This window comes from Urocampus carinirostris, chromosome 4 (genome assembly GCF_059441175.1).
Source record: "Urocampus carinirostris isolate Australia breed hairy pipefish chromosome 4, RoL_Ucar_1.0, whole genome shotgun sequence".
NCBI lineage: Eukaryota > Metazoa > Chordata > Actinopteri > Syngnathiformes > Syngnathidae > Urocampus > Urocampus carinirostris.
In genome coordinates this window covers 17,809,827-17,833,681 of record NC_142352.1, presented here as the reverse complement: position 1 = coordinate 17,833,681, position 23,855 = coordinate 17,809,827, and the positions used below count along the sequence as shown (strand labels likewise).

Here is a 23,855-nt window from a genome sequence, read left to right as displayed (position 1 = left end):
TCTTTGGCGTCTGTTTTGTATCCCGTAAACGTCTTTGGGGGAAATCCCTATTTCAATTTTCCACTTGGATCGTGAAGGCCCCGAAAAGTGAACAGTTGCTTCTTCCTTGTGGCAATAGGCTGTACTGCAGGCGGTTGAGAAATTTCAAGTGTCTCATCTCATCTCATCAGCTGCACCGCTTATCCTCAGTAGGGTCGCGGGGATGCTGGAGCCCATCCCAGCAATCATCGGGCAGTGGGCAGGGGACACCCTGGACTGGTTGCCAGCCAATCGCAGGGCACACGGGGACAGACAACTCACTCGCTCAGTCACACCTAGGGACAATTTGGACCGGCCAATTCACCTGAAATGCATGTTTTTTGCTCTAATAATCTAATATTTCAAATGTGTATTTTGTCTATCGGCTTCAAAGCAATAAATCTTCAAGCCCGGGTGGATAATAATCCAAAAATAATGTCTATTTAGAGCTGGAGATTCAATTTAAGAGATACCAGTTTAATGGCTCACGCTTTTTGAGTTTTTTTTTTTAAATCTTTTTATTTAAAATACAAACATTAATTGGCTGGTCCTTAAGTGTGAATAAAACTCAGCCTGGACTTACTAATATATTAAAGGAATGTAATTTATTTTTCTTATCCAGTACGTTTGGCAAGGACTCTCTAAATGTTTGGGTAAACATGCGCATGACCAAATATAACTAGCATAATTCGATATTTACTCCTGTCATAAATGTATTACTATTTGTTTTATTCATTGTATGTTTATGTCTGTGTATTTCCATATTCCGGTTATTGGGTGGGGAAAAGGGGGAGATTTGATTTCCTTCATTTCTATTTGTTTGAAGTGTGCCTATTTAAATACTGTAATATTTTTACTTTAAGGCTGACCAGATTATATAACAACCCTAGTAAATTTTTATAAGAAAAACCATTTGGTACATAAACTGCACCTGACTATAAGCCCCATGTGCCTAGATTGATACGAGATATTTACGAAGAAAGACGGTACACAGAAAGTTTTAATATACTGTACCTTAACACCTTTACTGCTCCGGTGCCCCTGGTGGCCGTTAGAATAAATACATAAATTGGCTGTGTTGTTGCAAAAGGCGCAGGGCTAAAAGCTAGGGGGCAAAAGTTGCAGCTTTAAGTCCCAATTTTACAGTAAATGATCTGTCTTCAAGCTTTCTGGGAGGTACAAATTGGGGTGACATTCATACTCAGAGGAAAAAAAGGACATACGGAGTTCTCAGATTCCATATTTTCGTTTATGAGATCTTTAACAAAAACATTTGATTTAATATACAATATAGCATCGACCATTAGAAAATGGTTGGTTTGCCATCTGCTCACAATCAGACATAGAGGACTAAGCACCATTAGGTACCATAGGAGGACGTGCAGACTGCTTGTTCTTGCTAACGTCAAAACACATCGGCTTCTGATTTCAGGTTACATGGCGAACAGAATGAGGAAAGCCACCATCAGACAGAAGAGACCCATGGCCTCGGAAAGGGCAAAACCCAGGATAGCATATGAAAACAACTGTTGCTTCAGGGACGGGTTCCTGTGGGGGAAATTACACAGAATTTGTTACAAAAATACAGTGAAAATTCAAATGCTAATCGTCAAATATTTTTACCTGGCATAGCCGATGATGAGGCTACCAAACACGGTTCCAATACCGGCTCCAGATCCGGCCACCCCCACAGTGGCGGCTCCGGCTCCGATAAACTTGGCTGCAGTGTCGATATCGCGGGTGACTGCGCTGGTCTGGAATCCACGTAGCCCCACCTGCTGCTGGAAAGTGCTCATTCCCATTGGCGGGAGCAGGGCAGAGGTCTAATAAATATTTTTTTAAAAAAACAACAACTGATTAGTAAAAAAATAAAAATGGAAAAATATATATTTCATTTACACACACACTTTACTATCTGAATACATAAAAAATGAATTACAAATTTTTCTGCACCATTTTGTGGAAGGAGTGCAGCAGACTAAGATAAAAAGACTTCTCACGACTCCGCGCTTCGGTTATCGCTGGTTCACTGATTTTTAAATCAATTATCTTACTATTGTTTTGTCTAATGCCAGATCGATTTATCATAAAACGTATTACCTGGAGCAACAACTCGTGGGAAACCACTACATTCAGGACAGTTAAATTTGAATGTTCCCGAAGATCTGGCTCAATTTGACGATACCCGATGCTAACGTGTAGCTAGCCAGCTGCTCTCTAAATGGCATTCGTACACTGAAAGGAAAAGCCCTCCAATTTTGTTGGACACACACATGTAATGTAATATATACATATATATATATATATATATATATACATACACAATAAAGATCATATATAAAACTGCAATTCTGTTCTGTGTTTTTATTTGTAGATCTATAGTTGTAATTTTGTTACCGATGTATATATACTCTGTAAGGATGTCATCTCGGGGCAAGTATGAGCCAAGGAGGCTTTTATGAAGGGGCTCCTCTATTTTGCAGATTTTCACATATTGCGGGGGGTTCTTGTCCCCATTAACCGTGATAGCTGAGAGATTAATAGCAATCTCATTCACCAAATCCTCAGAAATAAAAATGATAAACCTCACCTCAGCTCTTTTGCCATCGGACATGACCACCGCCGACAGTGGCCTGTACAGAGAGCGAGATCCTGCACGGATCTACATATACAAAAAAAAAAAGAATTGTGCATTAATAAGATTTGTTATCAACTAAAATAATTCTGTAAACAATAACTTAATGTGGCAAGAATGGAACATTACGTAATGATGATTAACAGCCTAATGAATTTTGCCTTCCGATTTTCTGTACCCTGAAAATAACATCAGTTGCCCAAGAGCAAATTAATGTCATTCTGAGGTGACATCAAGTCTCAAAACTGCCACCCACTGACGCAGATAAAATAAGTCAAGTTTATTCGTGGTCCTTAATCACAAGTAGTCTCAAAGAGCTGCACACACCAGATTATTGCAAACCAGACTTATTGCACCATCGCCCGATCGAAAACCTACATGAGGGCAAGGAAACTCAAAGTTGATTTTGCTTCTCAATTAATATCCCACAAACAAAAGATAATTTACACACTTGCGCTTTGAATAGTGAGCAGGTGTAGGAAATATTTTTTGTGGTTTACCTTTAAGGCTTTCTTCTGCCACGTTGTTTTAAATTTTACTACATGTATGTGCGTGTGTATGTATAGTAATGCACGATCTTTAATATAAGAGATTGTAAGCTTTTCCATATACTGTACTGAGAAATGCAGGACTTGGGAAGGAAAGGCTTAATATCCATACACAGTATGCCGATAATTTCAGTCCCTCTCATTTCTAATGCAATGTTGGGATACATCCGTTGACTAAAAATCCAAATAAGTAAAGAACATTGTGAAATAAGAGACATCTAAATAAACAAAAATGTTTTTTTCCCAAAAACAAAAAATGCTGAATTATTATTCTTTTTAATTATTAATTATTAGAGTATTTTTCTAAAGTTACAACACATTTGTGCTGTTTTTAATTTCGCTACTGTGTCATGAAATATGACATGAAAAAAATACATCTTTATATATATATATATATATATATATATATGTATACTGGGTTGTGGAGTAACAGAATACAAGTAACGGGCTACGTTATGTAATCAGAATACAAAAGAAAGTAATTGCATTCCATTTCAGTTACAGAAAAAAACGTACGTATAGTTAAAATAAGGATTACAATTTTAATTAAGACTACATTTTGTATACCAAATGTGCCGACAGACGAATTGTGTCAACATTTTTATTAGACACGAGAGAAATATATTTCGGTTTACCTTATCCACAAATGCATATTTGTCAAAGTGCTGGTAAGGTAAAAAATGTCTTTATTTGAAATCTGAATACTGTACTTTCTAAGAGGTTTGGCATTCGCACTTGAAACGATAAAAATTTTGTTGGAAATTTAGAAAGTGAACAAAGTGTGTTTAGAACAACTTTGGATTCCTCATGTATTCTTAATGTAAACTAAAACAGAGCATATCTAGGCTGCCATGTAAAAGAGAAATTTGTATTTTCGCTTAAGAAACTTTACTACTTGGTTAACATTCAAGGTTACCTTGTTCTTTTATGTTTAACACAATTCAGTAATTTTATACATATTGTTTTGCCTTTTATTATCGTATTTGGTAATCCAAAAGTAATCTAGTTACATTACTTGAATATTATAGTATTTGGCTAACGTTGCCAGTGCGACCCTACTGAAGAACAGCGGTGTAGATTATATATATATATATATATATATATAAAACGGAGATTCATGCATTTAAGAAAAATAATTAAAAAAACATTGTAAAATAAGAAAACTTAAAATAAGCAAAACATTCTCCAAAATTAAAAGAAAAAAATTCAAGAATATATTTCTTAAATTACATATATATTTCTGTCCTGTTTTTATTTGAGCTACTGCTGTGTAGAATCTAACATATTGGAATAAGCTAATGTTATTACGTGTGGGCATTAGTTCTTAGAAATCGAGTTTTAGGGTCTGACCATTTTTATTTTAAAAAAAAAAAGAATCTGAGCAGAGACTTTTTTTGTCTATAAAAGTTCGTGGTTGTTTGTGAAAGTCTTTGCGGTCGTCCTTGCTCTCAAGGGTCATTGGCAAAGAAAGATGACTACCTAGCGAATGCTAGCAACGTTACATTAATGCAAGGCATTTACACAAATTAAATTAAAAAAACGACACATCCCAGGCTCCACAGTTTTTCCCCGTCCACGTTGAGGAGCCTCACCAGAGAAGGCGTTGAAACGAATTTAGCGCAGGCATACATGACGACAGGATGTCCTCGACGGGTTAAGCACAGGAGCTGGAAATGACTGAAATCTGCAAGATGACAAAAAAGCGTTTGAAAATTAATATGTCGATGTACATTCATTGAAACGATCGATCATTTTTGCAGCACAAGATGTCCAACCCGAGTGCAGAGTAGAGCACACAAGTAAGGTCAGTGTAGGTTGCAATCGAAATGGTGGTAGCCAACAAAAAGCTTGCAGAATACAACAAAACCGTGAAGAACGTTTGGAATCTTCGTGTGGTGCAAGAGGAAAAGCGTGCAGATTGAATTTGTAATTTTAAAACGCAGAGTCAGTGGAGGAACGATTAGCCCTTACCGGTGACGGGTGGAGGTCGAACGCACGGGAAGATTGCACATGCGCAATGTCCCCTTTGGGGTTGACTTCCGGTGTGACTGGCGAGTTGCTGCAATTGCGCATGCGCGTCGGTAAACTGTAAAATGAATTCTCGTTTTATTTTTTTCATTTTTCGAGAGAACTAACCTATTATAGCACTTATAAGTTATTTAAAATAATATACACTATTTAAAATATGTATATATATTTTTTTCAAGATTCATTTTTCAGGCGGCAAGACAGAGGGGGTAGCTGCCTGTGCGCCTGCGCATCGATAAACTACGTGAAATATTTTTTTAGTTTTTTTAAAAGAAAATATAGCTATTGAAAAACGTGTCATGTTGTTACTAAAACTAAAAATTTTGAAAAATAATACTTCCTTTAAACTCAAATATTTCAGGTGGTGTGATTGGCGGGTTACTGCATACGTGCATGCGCCTCGATTCGCTTCAGCAAATATTTGTAGTTTTTCAAGAAAATATGCAAAATATAAAAATATTGTATCACCTGTCATTCATTTATGAAAATGAGTTGTAGAATTTTGAAAAAATATAAATATTATTTCATGAGAATTTCCGTATTTGAAGTGGGCTAATCTTAACTGTACTTTATACTCCAGTCCGCTTGGTGACAGTCTCCTTCCCAAAACGAGTTACCGCCCTTGAGTCGTATAGTAAAACAAGAAGCAGAGACATCCTCCATGGTCAATGTGGAATAATATTGTTATTTTATTTTTGCAAGAATCAAATGTTTCAATTCCCATTTTACCGACGGTGGATTTTGAAATTCAAAAATAGAACACCAACGGCGAGAATTCGGTTTTCTTCAACAAACTGCGATGCTGTTCCAAAACACAAGAAGTCAAAACAGAACTCAAGCCCCCAGGTAACGAAGTAATTTAATTGAACGTGACCAACACATTTTTATAAAACTTATAGAATGGTCAATTTAAGCTTCTTAATAATTTCTTAAGCCATATACAATAGATAAATGGTTCTGCTTGATTCAACATTATCTTTGAAACGCGATGCCATTTTTGTGTGCATTTTTAGTTCTAAATTTGCCCGGAAGATGTCGCCATTACGACACGTGAAATATAAACATTAAAATAGAACTAAAACGTCAAATATCTGTTGTTTAAACTTTTCAGTACATTTTAATGTAGTAGATTCATAAAGTGCTTACTTATACTTGTTTTCTGTCAAAATTGTTTCCCCAGTTAGTTAGGTGCAAATTCTCGACATTAGTACATGCATTTGTGTTTTAGTTGAGACATATAAGTCGAGAAGTGTTTGTGATAAGTATATATTTAATATATAATATATATTTGATCTTTGTTTTCCCATTTTTACCCCACAGTGTATTTTCACTTTGAAATTGAATTGTTTTATTATCGAACATGAAAAGATTATAATAGAAATCCACTCTACTATGTATTTTGATCAATAACTGCATTAAACTGAATGAGAGAAACAGCATCTTGAGGTTGATTCGATTGTTTTACCTGTTAACATTTAAACGACAGCACAACGAACACATTGATAGTACAGGTAATTTCGAAAGAAAATTATTAAAATTTGTCTATTTTTAAAACACGATGCTGTTTTTTTCCCTTTTTTTTTTCATATTTTTCTAACTTTGACCAACAAATATTGCCGCCACTACGTGCGAGAGATATACCTATAACAAACGTAAACCAATAAATATTTTGCTAAATTTTACATTGCTGTTCTATTAAAACAGTATTTTCTTGTAGTAGTTATCAGTCAGAGAAGCTTACTATTTCATTAAATGTATATTCTAGACAATAATAAATGTTTTTGTTGTTGTTGTAACATTTGGGAGAAGGGTCACTAACAATTGTGTCAATTCTTTTAACATAACTATTTTTGTTATATTTCTATAGTCTCTAAACTTAACTTGATTAAAAAAATGCTTGTTTTTTTATTTCTCACACACAATTCAACAGAGATTTGATACAACAACGAAAAAACAATATATATACATTTGATGTCACGCAGTTTTACTTTCCATTCAAACTCCCTCCATGTCGGACAGCAGGTCATTTTGTGTCCCTCTTTCAAAGTTTTCTCCCGATCGTCATCTTTTATCACTACATTAGCTTCCAGTTCCCATTTCCCCTTAACCTCCATCACATCATTACTGAGATACATTTGCAGAGCTTTATACAATTTTAAGATAATCTGCTTTATTCATTGTCCCTTTGAGTACGATATTAACAATTCCTCAACTTCAGTTGGCTCTTTACATATTTTCCCCCATTCATCATGTGTCTGGAGGTAATGTCTCTGTTGCAAATATTTATAAAAATCATGTTTAGACAGGTCAAATTCTTGTTGAAGTTTTTCAAAAGATTTCAATAACTTTCCTTCTTACACTTGGGTAATCAACATTAATCATTTTTGTGACCATTTTTCAAATCCAAAATCCATAACCCCAGGTTTAAAATCGAGTTTTGTGCTATTTTTGTAGCCCTACTCACAGACCTTGATATTTAAAAAAGAAAAAGAAAATTGTATTGTTTACCATGATTTGAGATTTCCCTCAATCTACTCATTCTGGAGTTTTTACGTCTTCCACCTTGCTACTAAAATGAATGGTAAAGATTCCACATGGCACTTGGAGGTAAAGCGCTCGTTTGGGGATTAAGAGGTCGCAGCTCTTCCGTGTTATATGTCAAAGTGTCCTTGGGCAAGACACTGAATCCCTAATTTTCTTTGGAAGCTAAACGTGCTTTGTATTTAATTCTTGGTTTCTTATTTTACCAAAGGAATTTTGAAATCAAGAAATAAAACTCTTGGTAATATGTCCATTGTAATTGTTTCTATCCTCCCAATAAGTCTAAGGGAAAAATCTCCCATCATTCCAAATCCTTCTTAATTTCCTTCATCAATTTCCCCTAATTTGCGTCAAAAAGCTGTGTGGAATGTGGTGTAATAATCACCCCCAAATATTTAAACCCTTCATTTTTCCATTTGAAGTCAAATCTTTCTGTCACCTCTGTTGGACAATTTCCTTTTATCATCATTGATACTTATTTGCTCGAAATTACCAGTTTTTAAGGAATTCATATTGTACATCATTGAAGTATAAGCAATATTAGATATAAGTCGTTTTATCTGTAAAAATGTATTTATTATGATAGAAAGACATGGCTGAACACTAGTTCTACATAAAATAAATTGAAAAAAAGATATACTGATTGGTTTTACCAATCAAAAATTAATTTTAAACCGCTAAAAATTCAAATCATTTTTTAAAAAGTCTAAAAAACGGTACTGATCTCTACCACTTGCAATCCTTGTTAATTTTTACTTACTGCTAGATGGCGCTCGTTTGTCACTAGTAGTCGGCGTCTTATTTTTCAGCATGTAATATTTAGTTTCCATTCAGTTTAAATATAATTATAATTTCAAAACGCTCTTTTGTGCTTGCAGGAAAAAAGGACCTCAGAAAGTCTACTTGTTATTTCAAGTTATGGGATCAAATCAGGTTGCTAGGATGGATGACTCATCACTCACTTTAGAAATTCAAAATGCTATTTTTGTGCGTTTCTGCTAGTCAATTCGGTAGACCCCCATCATACAATATTAATCCGTTCTGTGGTGGGGATTGCAAAATTAATTTGCTGTATAGCGGGGGATAGAGACTTATGGTAAATTAGATATTGCGTTCCAAACCCCCGGTGCCCCAGATGAAAACATTTTAAAAAAACAAAGTATAGTAGTACTATGCATAGTAACCACTACTTATGTTCAATTATACATGTCCTTGATTAAATGATATTATAAATAAATATACACGAAAAATAAAAAAATGAAATTGTATTAAACATATTTTCCGGTCTTTAAGACTTTCTGGAATATGAATAGCGCAATCCAAAAAAATGCGTAATTAAGAAGGAAAAAAACATTTATAAGCTGCACTGGGAGTATAATTAGCATTTTTGGGGGAAATGTATTTGATAAAAGCCAACACTAAAAACATACGTTCCATCTTGAAATACAATTTCAAATAAAATGGAGAACAAGCTGAATAAGTTAATACAGTATATGAACATTATATACTTGACTTGCCTGTTATTTTCAGTAAGGGTGTAACATCCATCCACCCATTCATTATCTGCTCTGCTTACCCTCAGTAGGGTCGCTGGGGTGCTGGAGCCCATCTCAGCTCTCTTCTGGCAGTGGGTAGGGGGAAACCATGAACTGGTTGCCAGCCAGTCACAGTGCACACAGAGACAGACAATTATCTCGCTCATTACACCGAGGGACAATTTGGACTGGCCAATTAACCTGACCTGCATGGTTTTGGAATGTGGGAGGAAACCCACACAAGCACGGGGATACCATGCAAACTCCACACAGGAAGATTCGAACTCATGACCTCAGAACTGATGCACTAACCAATGTGCTGCCATGCTGCCCACGGCGTAACATATTTAGAGTTATTCAGGCAACTGTAGCATAAAAAATGCTTACTTTACTGTCAGCTCCACTCCAAATCACTAAATTTAATGAAATATTCATCCTCGGTGTCACTTACCGGTAAACAACTGCAACTCAAGAGGAATACAATACGCCGCTTGAAGTTTCACGTTGTGGTTGGGACACAGTGAGGATGGCAGTCGGGGTGGAATGTGCTGTTAAAATGATTTTTCGCTTTTATGGCCTTTGTGGTAATTTGTATTGTGAATCCAGGCCATGGTTCCCTTTTAAAGGACCGGGGACGTGTGTTTACAAATCACCCCCCAAGGTTGTTATTTGGGGGAAAGCTTTGTGGGTTTCAAGGGTGATTAGGGGGCGTCCTCAAACCCAAATTGTTTTTAAGGCAATAGGGGCCAGGCGATTAAAACGGAACGCCACATATTATAGAAATGTCATTTGTCATAATTCGTTGATATTCATGAATGTTTTAATTACAAAATTTGTGGTTTCTGTGATGGGACCTGGTTGGTCTGGGAACTGTCCGTCATGGGGCGCAGTCATTCCACTATCCCAAAGGCCCGAGTTCTTTGAACAGGGGTAGAATGCGAACATTCAGTTCTGTCTGTGGTAACAAAAAATTAAAAGGGGAAAACGTGGTCCTGACGAAACAAAGGCGTACCTAGTCTGATAATCCAGTGGAAACAAAAAGAAAGATAGGTATTTGAAAAGATAAAGTAGAAAGGTATTTTGTGTCTGCGGCCAATATGAATACAGTATAATGAAAAGAAGAACAGAGTATTAGTTGTTGTACTGGGCTTATTTGCCCTTCACAAGTAAAATTAAAACTGACAAACTTAAAACTCATATCCTCATTAAAGGATTTGTGCATAATGTTTGCTTGTAATATGCCTTATAATCATAAAGGTAATATTTTTGTCTCACCGCCATGTCAGATAAGGTAGCGATTCGTGCGCTCGCTTGGTATTTCTGGATAATTGCAAGCTTCATTTCGATGCTTATTATGTTTTTTCTTCTCCCTTTGGCTTCATTGCAAGCCTTGGGACCCATTGTGAATAAAAACAGTACAAAACTACATTATTTTATCACTGACTTGCAAACTCTTTACAAAACACACGAGATTCTGAACTGAAAGAAACAAGAGAAAAGCATTGTGGGAGGTAGCTCAGCCAATAAGATGTCTGTATTTCCATGATGTTATGACAAAACCAATAGCAGACAATAAATGTATGACGCCAACTGCCTGGACAGACATTTTATAGACCTATCTCATCATATGCACCACTTTTTTGAGCATACAAAATAATTTATTATTGATGTTGTATGGTGAGGAAAATCCTGTAAAGAGGGGACAAAAAAACATTCCACAACCTAAAGTGAAAATGTCATAAGGTGGCGACGCCATATCCTTGAGGTCTACTGTACACCTTTGATGATATTTCTGAATACAATGTTTTTGCTTGCTGTTCTCTACAGGTGAGCAGAACAAATAACAAACAAAGACCACCATGCCAACTCATTCTGGACCATTTTGACCAGCAGTACAGTGAGGAGCTTGGGGATTTGTGGTCATCTGTGAGGTCAGTCCAATGGTGGATATTGACGCTTTGTTTTTTTATTGTCTGTTTACTTCCCGGCCTTGTTTCTTTTAGCAGATCTGTGCTGCTTGACCCGACATCTTGGCAATACGGGGTACTGCTCAATCGCTTCACTGTAGTGACAGACATCAAGCGTGTCCTCTTGTCACAAGGCTTTTCCACACTGCTGCCTCAAAAAGAAGCCCTGACATTGCCCGGTGCTTTGCACACATATGCTGAATGCCAAACGCCTGAAAAATCTCCCTCCGAGTTTGACAACGCTTTTGCTGCTAGATCCCAACCCGGCGCCGGTCCTCCTCCCCCGTCACTGCAGTGTTACATCCATCCCTTCCCGCTGCGTTTTCCCTCACAAGCTCACAGGCCCGGGCAACTTAAGCAGTACTACCTCCTCAACGCCGCCTCTTTGCTCCCGGTGCTGGCTTTGCAAGTCAGAGATGGAGAGAAAGTTTTGGATCTTTGCGCAGCTCCCGGGGGGAAAGCTTATGCTATAATGCAGTGCGCTACCCCAGGTGACTCGCTTTTACTTAAGCAGCCTTTTAAGAATTAATCCTAAACACAGCTGCACAACTTTAGTGCAGTTTGTTGAGTCATAGCGTGTATGTGTCCCAGAAAAACATCAGCAATTTGTGGCTTACAATAGGAGGGTTATATTTATTTGTTTATTTGTAGCGTGGAACTAAGGTCTCATTAATCAAATAGTAACCATTTTTAATTTTCTATACAGACTGCACAGGCTTTCGTTCTGTTGGCAGATAATTGTGCTAATTTTAAACTATTTTGCCCAATTTCAAAATTATTTTTCCAGTGAAATTGGGTCACATTAGACATGAGAAATGCATTCATTTTAGACTAGTCTGATAGAAAATTGATGTTTTTATGTCTATGTCCATCAATGGAACAAAAAGTGCTAATTATCTTCCCTAAACACCAATCAAACAACATATATATATACATATATATATATATATATATATATATATATACAAAACAATGACTTAACCTTTTTTAAGTTTCCAAACTACTAATCACTAAAAGCAATGCACCTTAGTTTTGTATTGACAGTGTTGATTCTTAATTTTCTTCATGCTGAGGTTTGAGTTTTTCCTTGCCCTCATCTAGGTTTTAGATCAGGGGATAGTGTAATAATTGTCTACTTTGCAATAGTCTGTGGTCTGCGCAGCCCTATGAGACTCCTTGTGATTAAGGACTATACAATTAAACCTGACTTGAAATGAGACAAATTAATCTTGAAATTAGCAAATATCTTTACTTTTAACCTATTTTTAAATCATTTTATTCATATTGCAAAACACTTGTTTCATTTGCAGAAAATTATGCTTGCTTTATTATTTTATTATTTAAGTCAAATAATTTTAATTGAAAATATTCAAATTATAAATAAGTCATTTTGTTTGTGTATAGTTTTACATACATAATAGTTTTATATAAATAAAAATGTATTTAATCAAAATCCGGAACTTGTGTCTAAAAAAAATCTCATGGAATAATGAAAAAAAAACTGTAAACACTGCAAGCAATAATTTTGCTAAATTTAGTTATTCATTTTAGTTCAAATGTGTTCATTTATTTCATTATTTCAGTATTCCTTTATTTTTTATTGTATTTGTCAACTCTCAAAATGAGACAGAATGTTCTCATTTAATGTCTTTTTATTTTTTAAACAAAAGAAAATACAATCAACCATGGCACAAATAATAAATTTTAAATATAGTGAATTAAAAAAGAATTCTTAAAAGGAGCAAAATTATTTTGCTCAATTATTATACTTTTAGTTAAAAGAATATTACTTAACATTAGCAAATGTCTGCCATTTGACATAAGGCTATAATAAAATAATTTTACTACGAATAATTTGTAAATATGGCAAATTAAGAAAAATATTCCTTAAAACGATAATAGTTAATTTGCTCAGTTATTATAGATTTACTAAAAAAAACTAAAATGAATAATATTGTCTGCAATTTGAAATGCTATATAATGTTTCTAGAAAGTAAGGTTTAAAACAGAGTACACTACTAAAGTTAAATAATCTGGAAATATGGTAACGTATGAAAGATAATATTCAAATCAGGATTGTTTTGCTCATTTAAAATTTAGTTAAAGTATTTCTTAAAAAGTCAAGTGTATACCAATTTCCTTGTACAATGCAATTTCACATTTAGTGCTTATTTGTTTTTATTTTTGTTGTCAATGGAACAATATTTCTTTTCATGACTAAGAATATGTTATTATTATAATTATTGATCTTTATTCATAGTCAGACCTAAAATTAAGAAAAATAATAACACAAAATACCCAATTCTTGTAGTTTAAATATTTCCGACTAAAATATGTCAATCACTTTTCTCTCAATTAAACTACAATTCTTAAATAACAAGGTAAAAATTGAACAATTCTGAAGTACTTTTAATCAGTTGTTTATAACGCATAATAAATAATCTCTCTTTTTTTTCAGCATTGCTTTGCTGCAACGAACCCGACCGTCACAGACGGGATAGGCTGACAAAAACTCTTGAGTCTTTCCTGCCGCAATCATTGCGAGTGCTCGTTTCGGCTCAGGATGGACGCTCTGTTGGGCAAAGTGAGCCGGGCTTTTATGACAAAGTAAGTAAACAGATAAAATACAATAGACCAGAATGGAATAGAATAGGGGGTGGCATGGCAGATGATTGGCTAGCAGGTTCGCAGCACAGATCATAGGTTCAAATCTAGCTACCAGCCTTCCTCTGTGGAGTATGCATGTTCTCCCCAGGATAGGCCGGTCCAATTTGTCCCTAGGTGTGAATGAATGAGCGAGTGAGTTGTCTGTGTGCCCTGCGACTGGCTGGCAACCAGTTCAGGGTGCCCCCTGCCCACTGCCCGAAGATAGCTGGTATGGTCTCCAGCATCCCTGTGACCCTAGTGAGGATACGCAGTGCAGAAAATGAATGGTTGGAATAGAATTGTCTTTGTCACTGGCATTGAAAACAATGTAGTGTACATTGCTATGACAGGGGTTGTCAACGCTTTTGAATCTGTGAGCTACTTTTTTGTTACCGATTAGCATGATGGGCTACCAGTTTGAATTGCGTTTTTAAAGTCTCAACTAACGTTATTATTGTGTTGTTACAATGTTATATTTTGTTTTTACCAGGTTGTAATTCTTAAAAACTCAGCAAAATAAGCACATTCAATCACCAAGGCATTGTTTTTAAGACACTTATTATGTTAATGATTTCTCAAGTCAGTTAGCAATCAAATTACTTAGAAAATCACAACGACCCATCAGTGTTGAGCTATTTTCAGAAATAGTCCATGTGCTACTTAAGTCATCTGTGGGGCTACCCCATGCCCACAAGGACCACGTTGGAGATTTTTTGAAAAACGAGACAACAAAGTATGCAATAAATCATTGTTAAATAATAAATAATAATCAGAGGATATAAGGCACTGCAAAATTGTTTTTTTCTAAGCTTTTCTTAAAAAAAAGATATGTATACCTAATGGTGAATTTGATTCTGGACATTTTAAGGTTAACACCAGAAAGAGGACCAGACCTTTCATGCAAAAAAAGTTATTATTGTTATTATTTATCATTTTACTGTATTCAGCCTCATATTTTGTTTATAACTCAGGAGACAATACATGCCCATTATAAATTCTCCCAATTCAAAACGATCAATTAAAACCAAGTAGCTCTATATCCTTTTTAAATGTAGACTTTCACTGTCTGATCATATTTTATTTATATTTCCATATTTATTGATGACGTCTTTGCAGGCATAAACGCATCGTCAGAAAGTTGCACAAGATTGCGTTTACAGTGATACAGATCAGAGTGAAAGTCGGCCGGTGGGCATGAGGAATGCGCCGGGTGGGTTGTGATTGGTTACGGGATGTCAGATCTTTTTATGTCTGGGAGCAAAGCGATGGAAAAGCCGGATTAGCAGCAGAGCATGAAGAACATCTCACTTGCATATGTCGCTCTGTGTGTGACAGGTCCTGGTTGACGCTCCCTGCTCCAATGACAGGAGCTGGCTCTTTTCGTCTGCTGGCCAACAGGTGGAACAGAGGTTAAAGGAGAGGGGCAGGCTGCCGCTCGTCCAGGTCCAGCTTCTCAGGCAAGTCAGAACCTGTACACTAGAGGTCAGGTACCACTGGGTCTTTTCATGAGTACATCTGGCTCGGAGACAAAAAGTATCACAAGCAAATTTTCTTTGCGTGATTTCCATTGCAGTATTGTAAGCGTGATGGCATTTAGAGATCATGCAAAGCCTCGTTGTCTTGTACATTTAACTGTCAGGGTGTCACACCAACCGTTTTGGCTTTACTTTGCTAAGGATTCCATTATATGGAAACTCATTAAACAATGTCTGTTCACTGTTGATACACTTTATGATAAAAACCCAGAGAACAAACTGTAAACACCCAAAAGCGCCACTAAAGGCAAGGCAAGTTTATTTGTATAGCACAATTCATACACAAGGCAATTCAAAGTGCTTTACAGAAATGGCAAAGATACAGGTTAAAAACACACAATTACAGTTAAAACATAGAAGAAAATACATTAACAATTTAAAATGTGGTTTTTAAAATGCATTAAAACCACAGATAAAACATAATAAAATCAATGAATTAAAATAAAGTAAAAGTGAAGAGTGCAGATAGGACCCTTTCAGTTGTATGCACAGTTGAACAGAGCTGTTTTCAGCCTGGACTTGAACACTGTCAGAGTAGACGCCTGTCTGACGTCATCAGGAAGACTATTCCAGAGTTTAGCTAAATGGAACTGAAACGCAGCTTCACCCTGTTTAGTCCTGGCTCCGGGCTCCAGCAGAAGGCCTGTCCCTGAAGTTCTCAGGATCCGAGATGGTTCATATGGGATCAACATGTCACAGATGTACTCTGGCGCTAGACCATGAAGAGACTTATACACCAGCAGAGCTGTTTTAAAGTCTATTCTCTGAGCGACAGGGAGCCAGTGCAGAGACCTGAGCACAGGACTAATATTGTCGTACTTCCTGGTTCTAGTCAGGACCCGAGCAGCAGCGTTCTGGATGTTCTGCAGCTGTCTTACAGCACCCAGAGCGATTTGATTGGGTGAGCAGTATAGATGGGCGGAGCTATGCACACACAGCACGCTCATCACTCTCTTGCACCCCCGAATGGGAAATAAACTTTTCGTTTGCATTTTTTTTTTACCAAAGAACGTTGCACCTTGTTTTGAGACAATTATTAAGGACAAAAATGAGCCGAACACTCTTAAGTAAAGGCAAATTTTTAAGTGGTAAATTGATGTTCATATGGGACACAGGCTCTGACATTATAATTATTATTATTTCATAAATTTTATCAAATCATCAAACGTCACCCCTTAGAATAAACTGAAGAATTAACTTGTTATTCATATGTTATTACCTCCTTTCAATTTTAAGAAGTAGGGTTAAGCCAGAATAAAATGGGCTCGGTCAACCACTAAAACTTACGTTTTCGTACTCATGGCCCGCAAGCCAAATATGGGCCGCCACGTCATTTTATATGGCCCGGCAAACAATGCTGAGAGAAGTGCAAAAGCGAAAAGAGCCAAACAACGACTAGTAGTTTTGATAATGTCCACTGTATGTCGCCCAAACCCCACCCAAATAGACTGTATTAGTATTTACTGAGTGCCTTTAATCAACCAGAGAACATGAAGGAAACCTGGATGTCTTTGCAGAAATTTAAATAAGCTTTAGTTCCTTTCTGTAATAGATATGAAAGCCCAGGGAAGTTCCCATGTTCAGGTAAACATTTTTTTTAGAAAATTGAAAAGCAGAATGACTCTTTAATTATTATCAATCTTTTTAATTAATCAATGGGGCAAATGTTTATGGTAAACGTGTGTTGAATTTTTTTGTTTTTATTTTTTAATTCTTTATTTAATCACACCATGTTTGGAGAAAAAAAGAAAACATCTTGGACATTACCCAGAATTAGAGGACTGCTTTGAGTGGTTTGAAGTCCAGAGACAAATTGGATTTGGAGTGTCTCGGCATAGTGTTCGTTTGCAAACTCTCAAGATAGCACAACCCACAAAGTATGAAGAGTTCAATACTTTGGCTAGTTGGTGTGGATATTTTTATTTTATTTTATGATATGGCTATTTTAAAGCATTTCAGGGGGTTTGCTTCTATGTATTATATGTCATTTGCAACTAGTTATTTTCAGATTGGCACTACTTTTTGGCGGCAGTAACCTGGGGGTAACTGAGTTATATTGTGTGAAGTTACTAGTAACTGTAGCCGACTGTTTTTCAGTAATGTGCGCATCACTGTAGATAAAATCCTTTGTGCACTCTTAACATTTCATAATGCACTATACTGTAGAGAATAGGCCAAATTGCATTATCTCGTCGTCGTTGTTTGAGGATTAAAGGGAACTCCAGTGACTGGATAATGACTCCGTGGATACCAAAAGGGAAATGTAGCATGTGACTTTACCTGCTGTTCAATTTCGGTATATTAACTGAGGACTTTGCTGGATTTGCGGGTGAAGAAGTTGAGAGTGTGTTGTAAATAATAAATACCTTACTGTCAAACCTCCTGTTTTACTCCTGCTACAAATTAAATGAATAATGTGGCAAAAACAAATCAAACTTATTTTTCCACCCACATGGGAATATACATTTTTTTAGACATCCCTGCGTGATTTATATTGAGAGAGGATGCGTTGTGAAAAATTGCAGTTTGCCATTTTCTTTCAAATAGTGCCACCACACAACTGACGCTAAGTGCAAAATGCCGATTGGCATTTGCAGGTGGCACCAGGTGTACATGGGGCTTTGCAGGGTTATACCCGCGGGCACGAAGTTGGTGACCCCTGAACTACATAATATACAATACAATGCAAGTGACTGTATAGCTTTAAGATGTATTCCTTTCCCAGCGCAAAGCAAAAATCAGTTCCTAATATTCTGACTCTGATATGAATATTTAAACAACTCTCAGTATGATGCACTGCTGCAAAATGCTGCGTCGATAATAAACTCATCACGTTAAATTATGACCTCTCTGACGGGTTTCTAATTATTTTGATTAACCTAACCGGCCGGTGATTACAATTGAGTGACTCAAATGTCATTTTTCTCAAACATTTATTTTTCAATAGGCGTACATGTGAGTTATTTGTCAGAAAGATCAACGCGCAATTTCGAAATACTTGCATAAAAAACAGATTGGTTCAAATAATGTCTCAATACTGCTAGGTTTGGGTCAAATGGATTCAAGTGTTGACTCATGCATCTGGTTAATAGTCTTTAATAAGGATCGAAGAGGTAACAAAAAGAGGCCCGAGTAGGAAGGAAATAAAGAAAACACAGTCCATAAAAAGGCATGGATAGAATTAGTCTTACAAAAGCAGCAAGCCATAGAGGACTTTCCTTAGGACGATGTGGACAGGCGTGAACATCAGACAATCTCACATTGAAAATCAGTCAAAGCTGTCCTGAAATACACGCTCAAACACCAGAGTTTTAATGAGCCATAGGTGTGCCCAATCAGTCAATCCAGTGCCACGGCACACAGGAACATTTCCACCCGGATCGGGAGTTTCTTAGGTAATTGAGTTCTGGGCATACTCCATTCAGGGGAGGAAAGTGCCCCAGGTGGAGAGATGCCGCGCAGCCACACAGCGGCGTGCATCCCCCAAAGTTTGGTTCATTCGCTCCTTCTGGTCATTGGATTTACGGTTGTAGCCGGAGGACAACGCAGAAGGACCGCCAGACTTGTGACTTAAATTGTGGTCCCCTATCCGACACAATGTCCTTCGGTATCCCGTGGAGGCAGAGCACGGGCAGAACTAGGAGTTACTCATTTCAGCGGCAGACAGGAGTACCTGGAGGCCTATAAAGTGGACAGACCGTGAGAAGCGGTCAACAGTAGTTAAAACAGAGTGTTACCCTCGAAAGGCGGGAGTCCAATCACAAAGTCAGGGGCAATAGGAGAGCGTAAAGTCAAATAAGTTCAGGAAAAGTTCCCACTTAGCTTGTCTTGAATTTAGTCTCATGGCCCTATAGATATACCCCAAGTTCTTATGGTCTGTCCTGATCAGAAACGGAGCCGCTGCTCCCTCCAGCCAATGACCCCACACCTGGAGATACCAGCGCCACGAGTTCTCGATTGGCGACGTCGTAATTCCTTTCTGGCGGGAGACAGGCATCTACTGAAGAAAGCGCATGTATGTAATCTACAGTCTTTGGCGCTTCTTTGGAACAGCACTGCGCCAACTCCAGTGTCTGAGGCGTCCACCTGCTGGGCTGGGTCCGGATGAAACAGGGGAGCACATGGTAGAGGTGGTGTATAGTGGTTTAAGGCCCTTGAAGGCACCCTATGCCTCATCTGACCAGACGAAGGGGTGAGGTGAGTCTCCTCAGAGGCTCCCCAACCTTACTGTAGCCTCAGATGAACCGTCAGTAGAACTTCGCGAACCCCAGGAACTGCTGCGGTTGTCGCCGGGATGTGGGCGTCCGCCACTCTGCTACGGCCTTTATCTTGGACAGGTTGGGGATCAGCTAGCCTAGCTCAATGACAAAGCCCAGGAACTCTACCCTGGAAACATGGAATTCACTTTTTCCACTTTAACAAAGACTGTTCTCAAGGAGGTTCCTAGCACCAGCCTGGCTTGTTGGACAAGTTTTTCTATAGTGTTTGAGAAGATGGGGATGTCGTCCAAGTAAACGTAGAGGAATCCATTAAGCATGTCTCTGAGTACATCCATCGTTTATAAACGCCTGGAACACTGCTGAAGCGTTAGTGAGACCATATGGCATTACCGATACTCCGTCCAATAGGTGTCTTGGAGGCAGTCTTTCACTCATCCTCGCTGCGAATCTGGACCAGGTGAAAAGTACGAGGGGGGGTAAAGACAGCGCCAAAGAGCGAGAGATAATACTTTTTAAGTATCGTGACGCTGTTGAGTCCCGAAAAGTCTATGCAGGGTTGGAGGGAATCATCGTTTTTTCTTGATAAAGAAGAATCCTGCGGCACATACTGAGGAGGAAGGAGTGTTTAGTCCCGATGCGAGTGACTGGCTAACATAATGTACAATCACCTCATGTCTGAGCCTGGAAAGTTGGTAAAGATGGCAGTGAGGCATTTGGCATCAGAAAATTAATTCCTGGTACCATTTTCCTTTTTGTTAAAGGTTAAATTTTCATGTTGCCTGAAATGACAGTACAACATGTTTGTGGTCACTGAGGCTAAGCAAGTAATACAGGCTATTCATTTGGAGAGTACTTTTGCTGTGATTTGGGATTTTGCTATATTCAAAACTGTTTTTCAAAGTAGTTTTTTTATCCAGTATGTTTTTTAGAATTATAATGATAAATATATGTTATGAGAAAAAGTGTATCTGTCAGTGGAACAAAAATGTCTTACTACATCCAGTAAAATTGTCACGGGACCAGATCGGAGGCAGGAAGGGTGAACTCATTCGCGTTAACGATCAGATTACTTTTATTAAGGAAATAAAAGTTGTCCAACACTCGGGGACAAAACAAAACAAAAACAGGCTTACAGGCAAACAGGAACTCAGACTAGGAATACTCACAAAATAGGCTTTTACTCAGAACGTGCAAACACAGGTTTCCTCAAGTCAGACAGAACAGATTAATGCAGAACAGAAAACGCAATGAACCAGCAACCGGCAATACCCACAACCCGTCCTTAAGAAGCACTCACGCAAATTAGACGATCTGCTACAGCCGACGACCATGCTGGACATGACAAAAATAATAAAACCACCAAAATTATCTGCAAGTATTTTACTTCATTTGTTTTATTGTTTTTTTGCAGTCCAACATTTTTTTGCATCTTATACAGTTTCATCAAACAAAGTTAGTTATTAAATATATTTCCCGGGACTAAGTCATGATCAAATAATTCATTTACAGTGTGAAAAGTAAGAAAAAAATAGTAATCTGCTGCCGCATACTAATATGGAGAAATATGACTGTTGGCTGATCATTAGAATAAAGATACTGAAGACAGACATGCGTTGATGCAAAGGAAATATTTTACAATTTCCTGCGAAACACGACACAAGGTCTCATGGCACACTACTGTGACTTGGCACTCTGCTTGAAAAACACTGATATAAATGACTGAAGGTTATTAAAGAACTCATACAGTCATTAATATAAATGCAATATTTCAGCAGTTCAGATTCAGATTCAGATTCAGATTCAGATCTACTTTATTGTCATTCTAGTACACGTGTATACAGAACGAAATGTCGATGGATCTGACTCCCACAGTTTCCCTCAGTGTCCTTCAGTGTACAGATATAAATAAAGCTGTATTGTGTTATTTACCATAGTTGCTAAGCTTTGTAAGATAAAACGTTTTTTAAAGTTGGGCGTCAGATTAGTTGTCTTAATCCATTCCCCCCGCAGGTCCGCGCTGTCAGCGGTGCGCCCGGGAGGTATCGTGGTCTACTCAACATGCACTATGTCCAGCTCAGAGAACTTTTCAGTAGTGGAGTCTGTACTCCGAGACTGTCCTGAAGCTGAACCTGAGGACCTCTGGGAAGAGATCGCTCTTCCCTTATCAAGTTACTTCACATTTCGCCCTTCTCGCACTGGACCAGTACCGAACACACAATCTCTGCAGCCACAGTTTGGAAGCCTCTCATCATACGACCACAAACTGGGCATGCTGGTAGTTCCCCAGCCGGGCAGAAGCTGGGGGCCCATGTTTTTGTCCCGGATTAGAAAGAGGAAATAATGTGCGACTCTAAAGAAAGTTTGATTCAATTGCATTTATTGGGGGCAAGCAAGATAACTGGCATATGGCGTCATGGTGTGGTATGCTAGGAGCACGACAGGGGACAGAAAGAACACACAAAGAGTTATCAACACATCCCAGAAGATCATTGGCTGCGTTCTGCCCAGTATGGGCTACTGTTGATACCAATGACAATAAATATAATCTAATTTAATATACAAACTACAAAAAGGCCTGTAAAGCTATAATTGCAATTAAAAAAAAAAACATTTTAGCGGGGAAATAAGACAATTAAAAGTGATCTTATTACTATCTTAGATAACATTTTTAATGAAAGTTTCTTATTTTACTAGAGAAAAAAATATATAAGGGAAAAGGGGGAAAAACAATTGGGGTAAAATATTTTTAAGTGGCGAAAGAGATTTGTTTTTTTTTTTGTGGTCTCAGCTATTAATTAATTGTTAATCATTTTTCTTTCATAATTGATGATAAGTAATGAACTCAAAATAGAGATAGATTCTGAATAAAAGTGCCAATAGTGAACAGTAATATTTTTGGAAAGAACTACAAAATGAGATTCAATCAAACATTTACCAGAAAATAAATATATATATATACATATATATATATATATATATATATATATATATACATATATATATATATAAATAAAATCTTCAGTTTTTCTGAATCAATTACAGGTTGTAACACAGTAGTTGATTCACTATTAAGCCTTCATGTGCTTCATACTGAGCCTGAGTTAAAAAAAAACAAAAAAAAGAATAATGTTTCAATTAATAAATTCACTGACTTACCTTTTACAGGTACAGTAGTCCCCACCAGTATACAATGTCCCCACCTTGCGATGCTTTGCAGTGTGGAATAAATTGTTTTTTCCCAGCCTCTCTTTATGGCATTTACCCCACTATGTGACATGAACAACAGATTCTTTTGGATGCTCAAAAATGTATAAAATTAAAACTTTTCCTTATTAGTGCGTAGGACTAGTTGCGTCTTATGTTTGCTATTGGTCAAAGTCATAAAATGCTGCTATGCTACAGGTCATCATGAAAATGCTGATATTCAATTGGATGAACTTTCTCCTACAATGCCTTTCTCTGTATTTGTTCAAATCTTTGAAAAGTCGGCAATACCATAGAGTACAGAGATCCCTCAGTTTTTTTTCTGTTTTTTTAATGTTTTTTAAAAAAAATTCGGGGGCGGCCTTCAATAGCGCGACTTACCAGCTGAGCATGAAAGTGAGGGAAAGAGAGAGAAAGAAAAATAGAGAGAACAAATTGAAACCCAGTACTTTAAATGAGATGATCTTTTTTGGGGGAGTTGGGGGGGAAGGTGAGCGCCCTAAACATAGCCCTGCCGACTGGGCATGTGTGCAAGAGAGAGAGAGAGAAAACAAAAGCTACGGCATGATGAAGGAGCGGGGCACAAACTTAGCGAGATGCAGAGAACGCAGAGCAGGTGTCCGGTCCAAATACAATATGGAAGAGGTTTTGATATAAATTGGCCAATTCGTATCGGAGATCTCAAGTCAAGAGATGCTAGCCCAAAACGTTCTTCGTGGTGCAGAAAGCATCCTTTGTTTTTTTGTTCGTTTTTTTTTTTTTTAATCAAGATATTTTTTCCCCACAAAGGAGTAAACCACTGATAAGAAAAGGGGTTAAGCCGGAAGTAGAAAAGGGTCTCTGTACTCTGTTCACTAAGGTACAATTCATTCATTGATTCTAAAGGGTAAAGCAAAAACAGGCTAACCATTGAAACGTAGTTAGTGATTATGAAATCTGAAAAAGAAACACCCATCATTGCCCTCATTAAAGATCATT

At 37.3% G+C, this 23,855-nt stretch overlaps 2 protein-coding genes across 4 annotated transcripts; one reads left to right on the top strand and one right to left on the bottom strand.

Moving 5' to 3' along the window:
- Window positions 1-1,245: 1,245 nt before the first annotated feature.
- LOC148367017 (ATP synthase F(0) complex subunit C2, mitochondrial-like) lies at window positions 1,246-5,268 on the bottom strand. Of its 2 annotated transcripts, none has more exons than XM_088333811.1 (5): window positions 5,173-5,268; window positions 4,794-4,885; window positions 2,609-2,680; window positions 1,642-1,841; window positions 1,246-1,566 (listed from the first exon to the last, which is right to left on the bottom strand). In XM_088333811.1, the coding sequence occupies exons 2-5, from the start codon at window positions 4,830-4,832 to the stop codon at window positions 1,452-1,454; spliced, it is 426 nt and encodes a 141-aa protein (XP_088189937.1). In that variant the 5' UTR covers window positions 4,833-4,885; window positions 5,173-5,268; the 3' UTR covers window positions 1,246-1,451. The 2 variants fall into 2 exon arrangements, with proteins under 2 accessions (XP_088189937.1, XP_088189938.1); XM_088333812.1 differs by lacking the exon at window positions 5,173-5,268 and adding an exon at window positions 4,977-5,146.
- Window positions 5,269-5,869: 601 nt separating this feature from the next.
- On the top strand, window positions 5,870-22,620 carry nsun3 (NOP2/Sun RNA methyltransferase 3). 2 transcript variants are annotated; one of them, XM_088333810.1, is made up of 6 exons: window positions 5,870-6,075; window positions 11,133-11,236; window positions 11,312-11,763; window positions 13,731-13,879; window positions 15,254-15,375; window positions 21,684-22,620. In XM_088333810.1, exons 1-6 carry the CDS (start codon window positions 5,938-5,940, stop codon window positions 22,012-22,014), a joined length of 1,296 nt encoding a protein of 431 aa, XP_088189936.1. In that variant the 5' UTR covers window positions 5,870-5,937; the 3' UTR covers window positions 22,015-22,620. The 2 variants fall into 2 exon arrangements, with proteins under 2 accessions (XP_088189936.1, XP_088189935.1); XM_088333809.1 differs by having other exon boundaries at window positions 11,309-11,763.
- Window positions 22,621-23,855: the final 1,235 nt, after the last annotated feature.

Bases quoted from the DNA above. Each gene is read 5' to 3' on its own strand.
- LOC148367017 (XM_088333811.1), bottom strand. From the start codon at position 4,832: ATGTATGCCTGCGCTAAATTCGTTTCAACGCCTTCTCTG. The intron at 2,681-4,793 runs GTGAGGCTCCTC...TTGTATATGTAG, and splicing joins TCGTTTCAACGCCTTCTCTG to ATCCGTGCAGGATCTCGCTC. The intron at 1,567-1,641 runs GTAAAAATATTT...TTTCCCCCACAG, and splicing joins CTCATCATCGGCTATGCCAG to GAACCCGTCCCTGAAGCAAC.
- nsun3 (XM_088333809.1), top strand. From the start codon at position 5,938: ATGTTTCAATTCCCATTTTACCGACGGTGGATTTTGAAATTCAAAAAT. The intron at 11,764-13,730 runs GTGACTCGCTTT...CTTTTTTTTCAG, and splicing joins AATGCAGTGCGCTACCCCAG to CATTGCTTTGCTGCAACGAA. The intron at 15,376-21,683 runs GCAAGTCAGAAC...TTCCCCCCGCAG, and splicing joins GTCCAGGTCCAGCTTCTCAG to GTCCGCGCTGTCAGCGGTGC.